At 36.0% G+C, this 14,560-nt stretch overlaps 1 protein-coding gene across 5 annotated transcripts in view; it reads right to left on the reverse strand.

Annotated features, from left to right (window-relative positions):
• stxbp5a (syntaxin binding protein 5a (tomosyn)) overlaps window positions 1–14,560 on the reverse strand; it is a 130,833-nt gene that overhangs the window by 57,647 nt on the left and 58,626 nt on the right. For all 5 annotated transcript variants that reach the window (XM_024290944.2, XM_024290943.2, XM_024290942.2 and 2 more), the window contains exon 5: window positions 5,208–5,342. In XM_024290944.2, the coding sequence (XP_024146712.1) occupies window positions 5,208–5,342 (135 nt within the window). The remainder of the gene's footprint in view (window positions 1–5,207; window positions 5,343–14,560) is intronic.

Consider the following 14,560-nt stretch of genomic DNA (forward strand, 5'->3'; position numbering starts at 1 on the left):
ATACCCAAATACATACGTACATATATACACACACATTATATATATATATATATATATATCTATCACGGACTAATTTTCTCAAACTAATCATGCAGAGCCACGGTTTGAGCAGATACAAAGCTGTCAAGCCTTGCAGAAGAGAATGTTAGATGATGTATGTTGATAAGCACGATTTATCTTTGGATGCAGTCAGGAAATAGAGACGGAGTATACAGATGAGATATGCATGTAATACAATATTGATACAGATCGGGAGGTTAGCAAGTTATACATGTCAATATGCTGGGAGCATTTTTTTTGATAAACATTTACACAATTATTTCAATCAGTTTGGTGCATAAGAACACCAATCATCTTTTGAGATATTTTTAAAGCGTTCCCAGTGGTCTTTTATTTATGATTATGCTGTTATTAGCTCAAATTTAACAAACTGTCACTTTAAGGAAGCACTTCCAGTACAGCGGTTGTAGTTCATTAGAAATTCGCCTCTGAGTTGTGGGTGGGACTGTTGGTGCAGAGTAACGCGGGGTTGACACTGGACGCGAAAGCGCCGCGAAGCGGCACAGAGAGCAGGCAGCATCTGCTCTCTTCCGCGCATTTTTTCACGACGCTTCTGGATCTTGATGTAACTTCCTGCCAGACGCCGAAACGATCCGCTGCAAGGTGCGAGCCTTCCGCGGAGGACCGCACCGCTATGCGCCTGGCGTGAAACCACACCATAGGTTAAACAAGGGATGCATCAGAATGGATTGGAACGCCTATTGTATTTTCAACGGCACAAAAACTGTAAGATCTTTTTTAAACACCTGTTTTTTTATTCCTGAGTCACAAAAATTTGAGTAAAGAAATACTCAGAAATGCAAATTTAAGCTTCATTTTCTTTATCTACAACTTCCATCATAAAAAATGCTACAAGGTCAAGTAAAAACACCACTAACTACTGCAGTAAAAAGCCAAAATGCAATTTTACTAAAGTGCCATTAATTTTTTTTTAAATTATTATTAAATTAGTTTCAAACAAGTTAAAAATTATAATACATTTAATATGAAGGATGGGAACAATAGCTATAACAACAATAGTATAAGAAAGAGAAGAAGGTAAATACAAGTAATAATAATGAAAAAAGAAAATACTACTAATATGTTGTATAGTCCTCAAAACGAGAGCAAAAGTATATGAATAAGCTTTGTTCTAATTTACATTTTTGTATTTTTGTATAGCTGCTTCAGTCAGAATCAACTTTTAATTTTCACAATATTTTAGTAGTTCAAAGTACATAAAAAACGCAACAGTATCTATGAGTAAAAAGTCAAACAAAAACGTAATTCATGTTTAAAAAATACTTTTAGGGAACATTTGTCAACTGGTGTCATCTGGGCTCGAGATGAATAAGTCATCAGTGTAAGCATGGAGTACATTTTTTATTTTAATTATGGGATTTTTATTCTTTATTCACATTAAAACCCAGGCTGTTTACTCAACTTTGCTGTTAAGACTTTAAGCCCAAACTGCAAAAACATAATCACGTTAGGATTGGAATTTTTATTAGTTGTCAATGTTTTTGTTGCTTCAAGGATCAGATTTGTTGGTTTTTGTCTCTTTGTCCCTTCAGGCTCTGTTATGAAGGACAATTAAAAATGAATCACCTCCTTCAGTAAATTTTAGTTTTAATCTTGGAACTTGTGAACAATAATCAGTTGTTTATTTTTACCTTGAGGGCATCCCTGTTAGACAGTAATTGTACTTCTCTTATTGCTTTCCTATGAACGTGGTAAGACAAAGCCAATGGAAAAACGACAAAAAATACACTTAAGGGAAAAAACTGTAAATAAATCCACATTTTTGCTAAAAAAAATTTCAGACTTCAAGAGCTTGCGGCCCACCTAATTTATGTGCATTGGAACAAAACACATCATTTTACAAACAGCATTTTTGAATCTTCACACAATGATTTGAATAAAGAAATACTCAGAAATGAAACTTTTAGCCTATTTTTTATGTCCATTATGAGAAAATGCCAGAAAACCTTGTTAAAAACACCAAATAGATGATTTTCATCAGAGAGGGTCTTTAAGGGGGAGCTAGGGATCATTATTATATGGTATAACCCTGTTTGTTTTAGACATAAAACCTTCAAGTTTGGCTAGAATAATTGGAAGATTTCTTTCTGATTCAATCATGACATGGTGCCCATATCCTAAGCTACAAAGAGAAATCCTGCGGTGTGAACCCAACTTCCCTGTTGTTATATGCTGCTTTTTACTTAAGCAAATATGACACGGGGCATTTTTTTTTTTTTTTTTGCAGAATTTCTAAGTTTCATCCCTCCTGACTAAAAAAGGAAATCGTCTGCTTTGTTAAGATGCAACTGCAAGCTGTGCTGTCGTGTTCTGTTTGGAGAGAACAGTTTTCTCCTGGCAACCCTTCCAAACAAGCCATTATTGTCCTGTTTTTCTTCTTTCAACAGGCTGCCACAAACTTCAACGTTTAATAACTGCAGGGCTGTAAAACTTTCCCCATGTGCCTATTTGTTCACATATCAAGAAAAATATGAAGAAAAAGGAAAAACAAGTGGCTAATCTTCAAGTTTTTGGATTTTCCAGTACACTGTGACAATTGTACAGCAGCATCCTTGGGTGTTTTGAAAGGTGCTACATTATAATAAATGAGCTCAACAAGGAAGATACTCCATCATTCTGTTGGTTTGTTTTACCTCAAAGACCCAGTATAATGAAAAATACTTTTTTTTTTACATCTTCTTGTGGTATTTTTCGGATGGTGGAAGACATATTTTGAAAATTCACCTTAAAATAGCATTTGAGTATTTCTTTTTTCAAATCGTTGGGAATCAGGAGCAGAGAAGAGAAACAATATTTGAAAAAAGCTTATTTGTGACAGAACATATATATATGCTGGGCTGCATCAGGCTCCCTGCTCTGAGCTCTCGGCGATGGGGAAGGGAAAGGGGGTGGAGTTGTTTCGCCCCAACAGTATTGACCTCAATGACGGAGATTTTTGATGGCTAAAAACGGAATTATCATAATTAAAACCCTTTCAAAACAGCAGATTAGAGTAAAATCTAAAACATCTGATAGGACCAAATGGGAGTTATTTTGACGAAATACTTTCAAAAATGTCAAAAAAAAATTACGTTAAAACACCAAATTTCTGCTGGACATGGTGGGTTATGGTTGGGGCTTAATTAACAAACATAGGCTTCTGAGAATCATGAAATTCTATTATTTTGTATTCATTTGTGGAAGCAAAAGTCAAGATTTTTGTTTATTAGATGCTAGAAAATAGAAGAAAAGCGGAATATCTGCTAATGTTGTAGCCGGTTACTGTTCCTAAAAAAAAAAAATCTACAACACTATATATATATATATATATATATATATATATATATAATATAATATATATAAAACACTTTAAAATGTTGTAGTCTTATTGTTTATAAAATGTATTTTATTTATTTGGTTGCTTTATGACTGGAATTAAGATTTACTAGGACATACTAAGGAAATTGCATTCTTTTTTAAGACTGCAGCTGCAGTACCAGTTCAGTCTTCCATCACCCGTTATGCCCTTTTCTGAGGGCAAAAGCCCCATCTTATCCACTCCCCCCCTGTCATATAGCGTCCCTCCTCCCCCCAAACTCTCTCTTCCTCCCCACAGCCCTGTGGATGAAATGAGACGTCTGTGTGGATGTACACTGATCTCAGCAGACACCTGTTCCGCCCGCTCCCTCCTCTTCTGTCCCCGCTCATGCATCCTCACTTACATGCTTACGCGGGGAAGAGGGGGAAAGTGTGAAGCTAAATGCTCCAGTGAGTCATTTAGGTCTGTGCAGCAGGGAGCCAAAATAGAGCACGTCAAGACCCATCCGAATAACACAGGTCACTCACTACCTGATGTGTGATAGTCCAGAAGTAATTGGCAAACCTACAAATGGTCCTCTCATGCCGATGAAAATATCGTTTTTGGTGTTTTTAACACATTCTTGTGGCATTTTTTTGATGATGGAGGACATATATAAGAAAAATTTACCATAAAATTGAGTTTACTCTAATCTGTGTAAATCAGGAGCAGACAAAAACTGCAGTTTGAAAAATGTGACATGGAAAATATGATGGGCTACATGCATTGCTCCATTCTACTGCAAAAACAGGCCCTTAGAATTAAGTAAAAAATACTTAAAATTAAAATATTTAATTTAAAAAAATGTAAAAAAATCTGCCTACGGGGTAAGAAAAAGTGCTCAATCAAGAATTAGTATTTAATTTTAATAAAATACAGTTTTTGCAGAGTGATGCATCCACTTTTAGACAAATAAATCCATGTATGTCTTAATTTTCCTCGTTTAAGGCTAAATTTACCGTAAAAACACGTGTTTAAGTGGACACTTCCAATGAAAAGTCTGTAAATTCTTAAATGCGTCTTTCTGGCTTTTAGCGTTCATGCGACAATACACAGGTTGTCAAGTTTGTGTTTGGGCTCAACTTTCATTCACGGCCATTGAACGCACATAGAAAGTTAAAACAATTAAACTTGGATTTTGTAGTGACGTATGGATAGCGTCCTTTTCAAAAAGCGAAATGCCAACTCTTTGAAAACTAATCATGAAGGAATAATTAATCATTTCATTTAAGAGATTCGTTTTATTAATTAGTCCATGACAATTTTTTTTACTAAAAAAATAAATAAAAACATTCAGAGTAGTGTTTTAATTATGATTTTGAAGTTTTTAACCACAATCCCAGAACCTAAATGTCTTAAAAAGCCATTTTTCATGCTGATCTAAAGCCTCTGGCTCCAAAATCTCCTCTGAGGGGGCGTGGCTTTTGGAGCTGAGCTGAGTAGCTCCGCCCCTGAGAAATATTGGAAATGCAAAAACAAAATGATTTCTTATTACATTTGCTCTATTTCATATGAAATATGCCACACATACATGTTAAAAACCTCAAAAACATGATTTTCATCAGAGGGGGATGTTAATGCGTGTGCTCTAACGCATTAACGTTGACAATCCCAACCCAGATAACAAGTAAGTTTCGACTAAACTACTATGTAGCACAAAGTCTTCACTGCAGCATAAATCCTGCAGCAGCTGAAGGAAAAGAAGAAAATAGAAAAGCTACGGCATGCACTACAGAACAAATGTGGGAGAGATCATCAGAGGGTAAAAAAGGAGGCCAGAGCCACTCACAGTTCAATGGCTTTGTTCCACATGATGACGTAGCCTGAGAGCATGAAGGACTCCACGTTGACAATGTGGACGTTCCCTCGTTCTGTGCCGATGTACAACCATTTACTCTGGAAGGGCAGGTGGCAGAAAGTTATTCTGTGAAGATAAAACGAGAAAAGGGTGAGATCTGGAGCAGAGGAAGTAGACAAAAAGCGCGGAGAGTCGAAGTCACACAGTGTCCTTTTCAAAAAATGTGAGCAATTATGAAAGACTGAGGGTGTTATTTACCACTTTGCCAGGTTGGAAAAGTCAAGAGGGTTGTTAAGACAAAGAGGGTTTTGAATCATTTAATTAGACCAATTTTCTCTGAACCTACAGGATATATATGGAAAAGAGTCACTCAGAATTCTCCATCACGCCGCCTCATCTCCTCCTTTCATTTATCCAAAAGACTTTAGGGTTAAGAGGGGTTGGAAACCCTTTCCTCCTTCGCTAAGAATATTAATTTCCCTTAAAAAAAAAAAAAAAAAAAAATTATCCATCCTCATGTAAAATCATAATAATATACCAAAATCCACAATCTGAGTAACTCAGCTTGCTAATATTTCAAGGTCACTCAGCCCCTGCAGTCATCCTTTTGATTTTGTAATTCAGTTTAAGCAAATGATCTTCAGAGCCTTAAAGCAAGGCCCTCAGCTACCACGGAGTTTGAAGAGCTTCTCACAGAGTGAGAAAGGTAATAAAGCTGAATCCATTTGTTTTCACAGTTTTCTGAAGAAGGATGAGGGGGAGGCATTTTATTCTGACACTTTATCTGGTTTAAAACTACAGGACAAATGATCATAAGAGGATGCCAGGAACTGGAAAAAAATAGCATTTTCTATCTTACATATTACAATTAATTTCTCTAATAGATTTCTTTTTCTTACCACGCATATACAACCCATTATTTATGCAATCATGGTCAAAAATGTCAGCACCATGTTTTAATTGTAAGAAATAATTGCTTTTCAAGCAGGTGTGCAGTAATCACACTAGCAAACAGCGAAAGACTCACTCCGATTAAAATGGCATTTTTCTGATGGAGGACATAAAGAAAACTGGAAAAGTGGCATTACCTGCGACAATGTTAATGTTAATACTTTTTGCTGAAAGTAGTCGCTAAAGATGCTGAAGCTTTTTGCTGAAAATGGTGACGCAATTTATTTCAATTGCTGAAGGGATTTGCTGAAAATGCAAAAGCTATTGTTAAATTTGCTAAAAGCCTGGAATTATTTTTAAAGAACTATGAAAAAGCACGGAAGTTGACGCAAAACATATATATATAAAAAAATGTGGTAAAATTGCTTAAAAATCTGTAATACATGCCAATTTTGCAAAAGTATTTAGTGTGATGCTAAAATATGAGCTAAACTCCAAATTAGCCCAAAAAACTGTAGTAAATGCCAAATTAGCCAAAACATTAGCCTGTGCTTAAATACCAGCTAAACTCCAAAAAAGCCTAAAATTCCGTAGTAAATTATTCAGAAACGTTAGCCTGTGGCAAAAATATTAATCAAATCCAAATTAGCATTTAAAAACCTCAGTAGATGCAAAATAAGCTAGCACATAGCTTAATTACTAGCTAAACTCCATAATAGCCTAAGAATTCAGTAAAATAATTAATCAAAAACGTAAGCAAGTTGCTAAAATAGAGACTAAACTCCAAATTAGCCTAAAAAAACTTCAGTAGAGAACAAATTAGCCAGAGACGTTAGCATATTGCTAAAATAAAAGCTAAACTCCAAATTAGTCTAAAAATCTCAGTAGTTAACAAACTAGCCAAAAACGTTAGCATGTTGCTAAAATAGAAGCTAAACCCCAAATTAGCCTAAAAAACCTCAGTAGATAAATTAACCAGAAACGTTAGCATGTTGCTAAAATAGAAGCTAAACTAAAAATTTGTCTAAAAATCTCAGTAGTTAAAATTAGCCAGAAAAGTTAGCATGTTGCTAAAATAGAAGCTAACCTCCAAATTAGCCTAAAAAAAACCACAGTAGATAACAAATGAGCCAGAAGCGTTAGCTTGTTACTAAAACACAAGATATAAACTTAGAAAATTATTATAAAAGATGAAAACATAGCCCATAAATATATTTAAAGGTTTGTTGCTAAACTACTTAAAATTCTAAAATTAGAAGACTTTATCATTCATTTCTTATGGTGCATATTTTGCTCAATATTTCAAAAAATATAAATTTTATGAATACCAAAAATACAAGCAGTAATGTCCTGATCGAGATGAACGTTTTGATACCAAGATTACTGAAACTCCTAAAAGTGTGATTCAGTCGAAAAACGAATGGAAAGGAGCAGAAGAATCACTATAGCAAATGCTTACGAAGAATTCACACTATAAACTTAAAAGTATTTATTAATACGGATTTTTCTGAATCGGGAGCAGACGTAAAAACTTCATTTTTTTTAAAAAAGCTTATCTTTGATGTATAAAATACACTGGGCTGCAACAGGCTCTCTGCTGCTCTCAGCAAAGGAGAGGGGAAAGGTGGCGGGGTTGATCCATGCCGACAGTACTGCCCATGACCCATGTGTAATTTTCTAAAAAAAATATAGTTTAAAAAAATTGGGCTAAAAACTGGGAACACTTTAAAAATGCATCAAAATATGATAAGAGTAGGTCTTAAAAATGAAGACTCTATTGACCAAACCTTTGTGTTGTGTGTCAAATCAAGATGTTTGGGGAATAAAAATGGTAGAAAAACACCAAGGTTACAAGAACTTTATGTTCGTCGTCCATTGTGTGCAAAAATCCTCAAAAAGCTTACAGACCATGATGCTTTAGCAAAGAGCAAAATGATGACAAATGGATCATTCAAGTCTTATAATAGGAAAAGATACATTTCTAAACAAATTCAAGCTCATCTGCCGATCACACTGTTGCCAACTAAATGAAAAGAGGAGGAGACCTGAAAGAACATCTCTATTAAGACAAAAGGTTGGTCAAACTCCAAGACTGGATTTTATCCAAACCACAATCAATCTGTGAGATCACACTGTAAGCAGAAGAGATCAAATCAGAGTTTTGGTGAAGATCTGCTTATGCAGAAAGGACGGAGGCTTTCAAAGGAAAGAGCACAATAATGGTGAAGGTTTAAAGATGTTTCCGGGTACTTTGTTGATTCTGGGGCCCGATTTCCTTCCTTGATTAGTTGAATATTTTCATGAAATCTGATCATTATCAAAAAAATTTAAAGCTCAACGTAGAAGCCAGTTTCAGAAAGCTGCGTCTCCATCAGAAGTCATGGATTTTCCAGCAGGACAATGACCAGAAACCATCGTAAAATTCTCAAATTATTGCAATCGAAGCACTCAAGAGTTCTAAAACAAGTCTAGGGCTTTGTCCAAATTCCATCCCGATCACTCAAATTTCTTTTAAAACTCAGGAAGCTAGATAGTCCCGCACTGTCGTTTTTTTTAAGTAATTAGAGATTAGAGTGGGAATTCAGACATAGCCTAGATCTAAATCCCATAGAACACCTGACACTCATTTAAGGTTAGTTGATGGAAAAAAAATGTGCGTGGTTTTTTCCTTGATCATTTAAAGTCCCATGCCAATCATTTTTAGTATCTATTTGATTAAATTAAATATGAAAATGCTCTGAAGATTGCTTTTTTTCATTTTATTTAAGAGACGAGTAATGCAGGTACAATGTGAAAATGAAAAAGCATTTGTATTTATGCATTTTAATTTTCAAATTTGATATTTCTAATTGAATTTTGGTAGAAATTTACCAGATAACTTTTTGAAATCAAATACGAATTTCTTTATCATTTTAATTATATTACAGGATGGGTGTTTATGAAGAAGAAAAAGAAAAAAACCATTCGGAAATTGCTTTTTCATTTTATTTATCAGACAATTAATGCAGTTACAATATGAAAATGAAAAAGCATTTCCAGTATTTACTTCTATTTTGAATTAAGAGCCACAAACACTTCCATACAGGTCTGATTTATATTGTAAATTTTGTTTTTGTGTGTTTGGTTTTTATAAAACATTAAACACAAATACCAAAAGATTATGAGTTGAAAGAATTTGATGAGAAGTTTGGATTTTCCAACAGATGTGCAAGGCAGCCTAAATTTCTGGTCATGACTGCCTAGAAATATAGATAAAGATAGACATACACATATATAATGTATAGGTATAGATGTACACCAGATTGAGTGTTCTTGGGAGTGTGAGAGGGTCAGCTAAGAGGCAGGAGCAGGAAGCATATTTTGTTTTCAATTCATTTCAGCTTTTTCTAACTAGGTTCGTGCAAAAACACTCCTGATTGATTGTGCATGTTTGGGTGCGTGCATGCCTCTCCCGGTGAAGACTTCACCTTCAAGTGGTCACGACACACAAAGGCAGCTGCCAGCCTGCAGGCTCAGGGCCAAACACATTGCCTCGGGAAAAAAAAACCAAAAAAAACAGACGCCTGCCACATGGCAAAGCTCTGAACGGACTGAACTGTGGGCTAAAAGTACAAGCATTCACTAAAAATAATTAGGCAGAAGTAATAAATATTTTTTGGGGTAGATGATCAGCCTATAGCTGAGAAAACGAACATTAATACAAAACGTTGGGTGATGAGTTGAAGAACAAAGCTAACAGCCAAAGGGAGGACAGACAATAATGTGAGACAATTTTAAGGACTAAATCTTTGGTTCATATAATAACTGCTTGTCATGAATGCTTTCAAATAGTAATTTAAACGTTTGTTAGAAAGTTTGATGCCATTTAAATCTTTAATTTTACAAGTAATTTTGTTGCACAGTGGTAGCACTGGGAAAATGAAAGACATTTAATTTTTTAAGCATTTAATGTGAAATCTGTGTGAATCAGTTTGGTTACAATTTCAAAAAAAAGAAGAAAAAATTAAACTAAATTTGGCTAAAGTAACCTAGAAGCCAAACAGAAAAGTTTTCTTTTTCTAGAATATCAACTTATCTAAGTTGATCATCTAGATCAACTAGATCATCAGTGGGCGGGATTAATAACATGGAGCAACCCCGCCCCTCTTCCCTTCCTCCCTAAGCCAAAAACTTGGAGGAGAGACCCCTCAAAACAAATGAGCTCTTCATCTTCACAACGATTTGACTCAGAAATGAAATTTTGACCTTAGTTTTCTTGAAAGATGCCACAAGAACAGGAGTCTGCAACCTGAAACACTTAAAGAAACATTTAGGTCAATTTCTTTGACAACATCCCAAAAGGAGCCACAAAGTCTTCAATACTTTTCAGGAAAATAAGACACTGATTTGTTTTTATATTAATGTAACTAATATGATAACTATAAACAAATTGTTTTTGGCTAAATAAAATGAAGCTTTTTTTTTAAACTTGAAATAGTAATTTCTGTCTGAAATATCGCACAACTTCCTTTCAAAATAAAATACATCCTGAGTCACATAGGATCCTTTCAATGCAGCAAATCATTAGATTTTTAAACGAAAATGTGTAAATCTATTGAGCAAAATCAGAGAAAATCAGTGACAATTTTTTTTACAAACACTTGAATTTGTATAAAAATAGAAAATTGGGCACTCAAAAATCTTCTATAATGTCCTTCAACTGTTTGCATATGAGTTACATCAAGTTTAAATAAAACTGTAAAATTACAGGATGAGTCTTTAATTGAAATAACTCGACACAGATAATGTAAAATCTTGAGGGCTGCACTGATTCTGCAGGCAGCAAAAGAACAGATACAGTACGTGGTACAGTCCAAGAGCAAATTTCAGTCATAGCATCAAGAAGGACATGCATGCCAAGTCATTTCACTGTAGCGTCACTCAGAGAGACAGGAAGTAGCTGAAAGATCAACAATTACACAAAAGAATTCAAGTAAACTCGCCATTTGTCTTTTTCAAAAATTAGATAATCTGACTGTTTCATTTATTTGATTTTTTTAAATATATGTGTTAAATTAGAAACATTCATCCATCATCCACCATAAAAATATATTTTGTCAAAATAAAACAAGTCAAAAATAAGCACAAGATAACATTAATAACGATAAAATAAAATTATCTGGAGGGCCGGATCCGGCCCCAGGGCCTAGACTTTGACACATATTTGTTCTAACCCTAAAAACTGACACCGCCCCAATTCATTGCTCAACCTTAACTCCATCCTTCCTTCACCAACAAACAATAAAATCAAGATTCTGCAAGCAACAGTTCTAAACCAAATGAAAAAGTAAGACAAACTGTCCAATCTAACTGGCTGTTTCACTACTTTTCCATGTCGTTTCTGTCTGTCTTTTAAACTATTGCATGATGGAGAGACAGCAAAGCTCATTTCTTTAAAAAAAAAGATAATTTCATGTCATGCTGCATGAATATGCCGCCCTCACACTTTGCAGACTGCGATGCCTGTGTCAGGATCACCCGCAGAGTGAATACATGAAGCAAGTAATCACATCTGGTCTGTCGCAAAATAATAGAACGCTTTCTAATGGTGAAAAAAGCAGAATTCTTTTAAATTTCTACGAAAACAGTCTGGTGGGCACAAATCGGGCAGCACTGAGGATTGGAAATGTTCCTTTAAGCTACGTACTCACTGGGCAGGTAATACAAGATGCTTTCCATGTGTCACTATCAAATCTTGGGTTGATCAAAGTTTAACTGGTTTAACTTTCGGCGCACGTTTAATTTGTATGTAAATCCTGAAAAAGAACTTGTGTTGCAACGCATGAACACAAGACTTTAAGCTGAAGCCAAAGAATTTAGCATTAGTGTCTCTTTGCCTTTTGTTTCCAGTCAGGTCATTCAAAAGCTTTAAAGGGTAACCAAACAATCAACTTTTTTTGGCTTTTGTCCTCTAAAAATGGGGGCTTTAAAAGTGCTGTCTGTTGGTCATTGCAACATTTTTGACAAATTAAAATAAATTTGTTTAATTCCTGATAATGTAAAAAAAGCCTGTGTGCTGCCCCCTACAGGTTGAATCGAGGTATTGCTGTTGAATTTTGTGATTGGTCAACTGTTGTAAGTTCCAGAAGTTTCACATCATCATGCTCTGTAGCTCCAGTATAAAAGCCCCGCCCACCTTTAAATCTGTAAATGACTCGTAGCCCGATGTATGGCTTTTAATACTCAAAAATCTATTAGCTTACACAACTTTCAAGTGGACTTGGAAGTTAGGGAACAGAGGTTGAGTGCACTTGGCATTATTTCCAGCAAACTCCATCCAGGATTTAATGAACATTTCACTCTGGATTGTTTGTTTAGTATGTTAGCCTTTGTTAGCTATGACGCTAGCAGCATTTTACCACTCTCAGACAAACCTTCAGCTGCGCCGGCAGCCCAGCCCACATGTATAGCATTACCTGTGATAATGCTAGTGTGGAGTTGAAATTAGCCGCTGAAGATGCTAGTGCTGATAGCTGAAGATGCTAGCTAAAAACCCTGAAGCTAATAGCTGGAAATGCTGAAGCTGATAGCTATCCAAAATATTAGCTAAGTGCTAAATTACCCTAAAAAAAATCAGGTTAGTCAAAACACTTAGCATGTGGCTGAAATATTAGCTAAACTTCAAAACAGCCTAAATTAGCCGGATATTTTTACCTGGAGGGCCGGATCCGGCCCCTGGGCCTTGACTTTAACACATGGCTTAGAACATTTCTGATGTTATGGTTTATTTAGTTTTTTATTATCTCTAAAAAATAAGCTGTAAATAGTGCAAGAACTGAGCCTCCTAGTGAACAATCAACATAAAGCTAATCTGTCAATCATAGATCCAAGCCACCCCTCCGCTAGCCCCGCCCCCTTTTTTATTTTTTAAAATCTGGGCTGAGATACGAGTCAGCCTCCAACTGTTTGGTTACCCTTTAAGTGTTATTGACACCACCCTCGGCAACAGGCGTTCAAGCGACCACTTCCAAAGAAAAATCCATGCAAATTCACGTGAATTTGTGTTTCGTTCAAAACTTGCATTCGTGAAAAGTTACGCAAGTTTCTACGAGCAATTCCGAGATACAAAATGTTGACATTTCACAAAAAGCTTCATCCAGTGGCAGACATGCGTAGTAAACAGTAGAAAAAGAGGAAGAAGAAGCCCCTCCCTGCTTGTCCAGTGTGAACACCATGGGTTAAACACACGTTCTAGAATCTGCATCACATACCAAGTGTGAACACTGAATCCAACACGTCCTCCCACAGTATCAGAGCTCAGCTTTTCATTTGGAATTGATTTAAGAAGAATAATATATTCCCCCTTTTTAATTCCATCCTATTAATTTACCACGTTTTGGCTTTCCAGCATTTACTTTCACAGCACATTCCTACGAGGCCAAGAGGTAATCAGAGCATCCTACGCCAGAATGACTCTGCAGGATTTCTTCGACGCTCCCTGCGTCCCCACACTCCAGCCCACAGACTGACTCACTGCTTTCTGGCTCGGGCCCAGTCTGTCTCAACTCTCCCTCTCCTCCCATCCCTAGCTCTCCAACTGCCTGTGATATGATATGAATGGAGGCTGACACTTTCTGCAGTACTGCTTTCACCCATCAACTGCGACTCTGATCGAGGAGAAGAAGGGAGAAAGGGAAAAGCAACGGAGAGAAAGATCTGTTTAGAATACTGGAATGGGCCCCCAGGATGATGGGCAGCCTATATGTCAGAGTGGATTCTTAGTCAGCCAGGTCATGATCATCCCGGGCATAAGTACGGAGCAGCCGGACTCACGCATTCAACAGATTAAGTACAAGAATCATATTAAAAGATTAAGAAAAACTTCAGAGTATAAGCGAAAAAAGTACTAATCTAAGTGCCCAAATAGTCATCTTCTGATCCATTTTCAAAGTCAGTGTCTTTTAAGTTTGATTTTATGGAGCTAAATTGAGGCCAATATTATTTGAAACCCAAATAAAACAATTAAAAAAAAAAATATTGGTGTTTGGCCCAAAAAATAAAATAAACTTAATTATTTTCAGCTTCAAATGAATCTGAAAATTTCAGTTTCAAAACTTTTGGCCCCGTTGTGGTGCGTTGGGGCGGGGCTAACACAAAGGACCAATCAAAATGGTTGAGGGTAGTAACTTCAGTTCCGGTGCATTCACCGACTCTGAGAACTTTGATAATAACGGGCAGAAAACGGCTGTATCATCTGTATTGTCTGTATTGTCGTAGTCTGAAGTTGTCCTAAGAAGAGTGTAAAAATCAGACTTTTATGGCGTACAAAACGCTGTTCTAGTCCGTTCAAAGCGCCATCTTATCGTGTTACAGATAGACATCAAAAACGTCCTTATGCTTGTTTGGTGAATGCACCGGGACTGAAGTTTTTCATCCATTATGATTGGTCCTTCATGTTAGCCCCGCCCCAACGG

This window comes from Oryzias melastigma, linkage group LG24 (genome assembly GCF_002922805.2).
Source record: "Oryzias melastigma strain HK-1 linkage group LG24, ASM292280v2, whole genome shotgun sequence".
In the NCBI taxonomy this organism is placed as follows: Eukaryota; Metazoa; Chordata; class Actinopteri; order Beloniformes; family Adrianichthyidae; genus Oryzias; species Oryzias melastigma.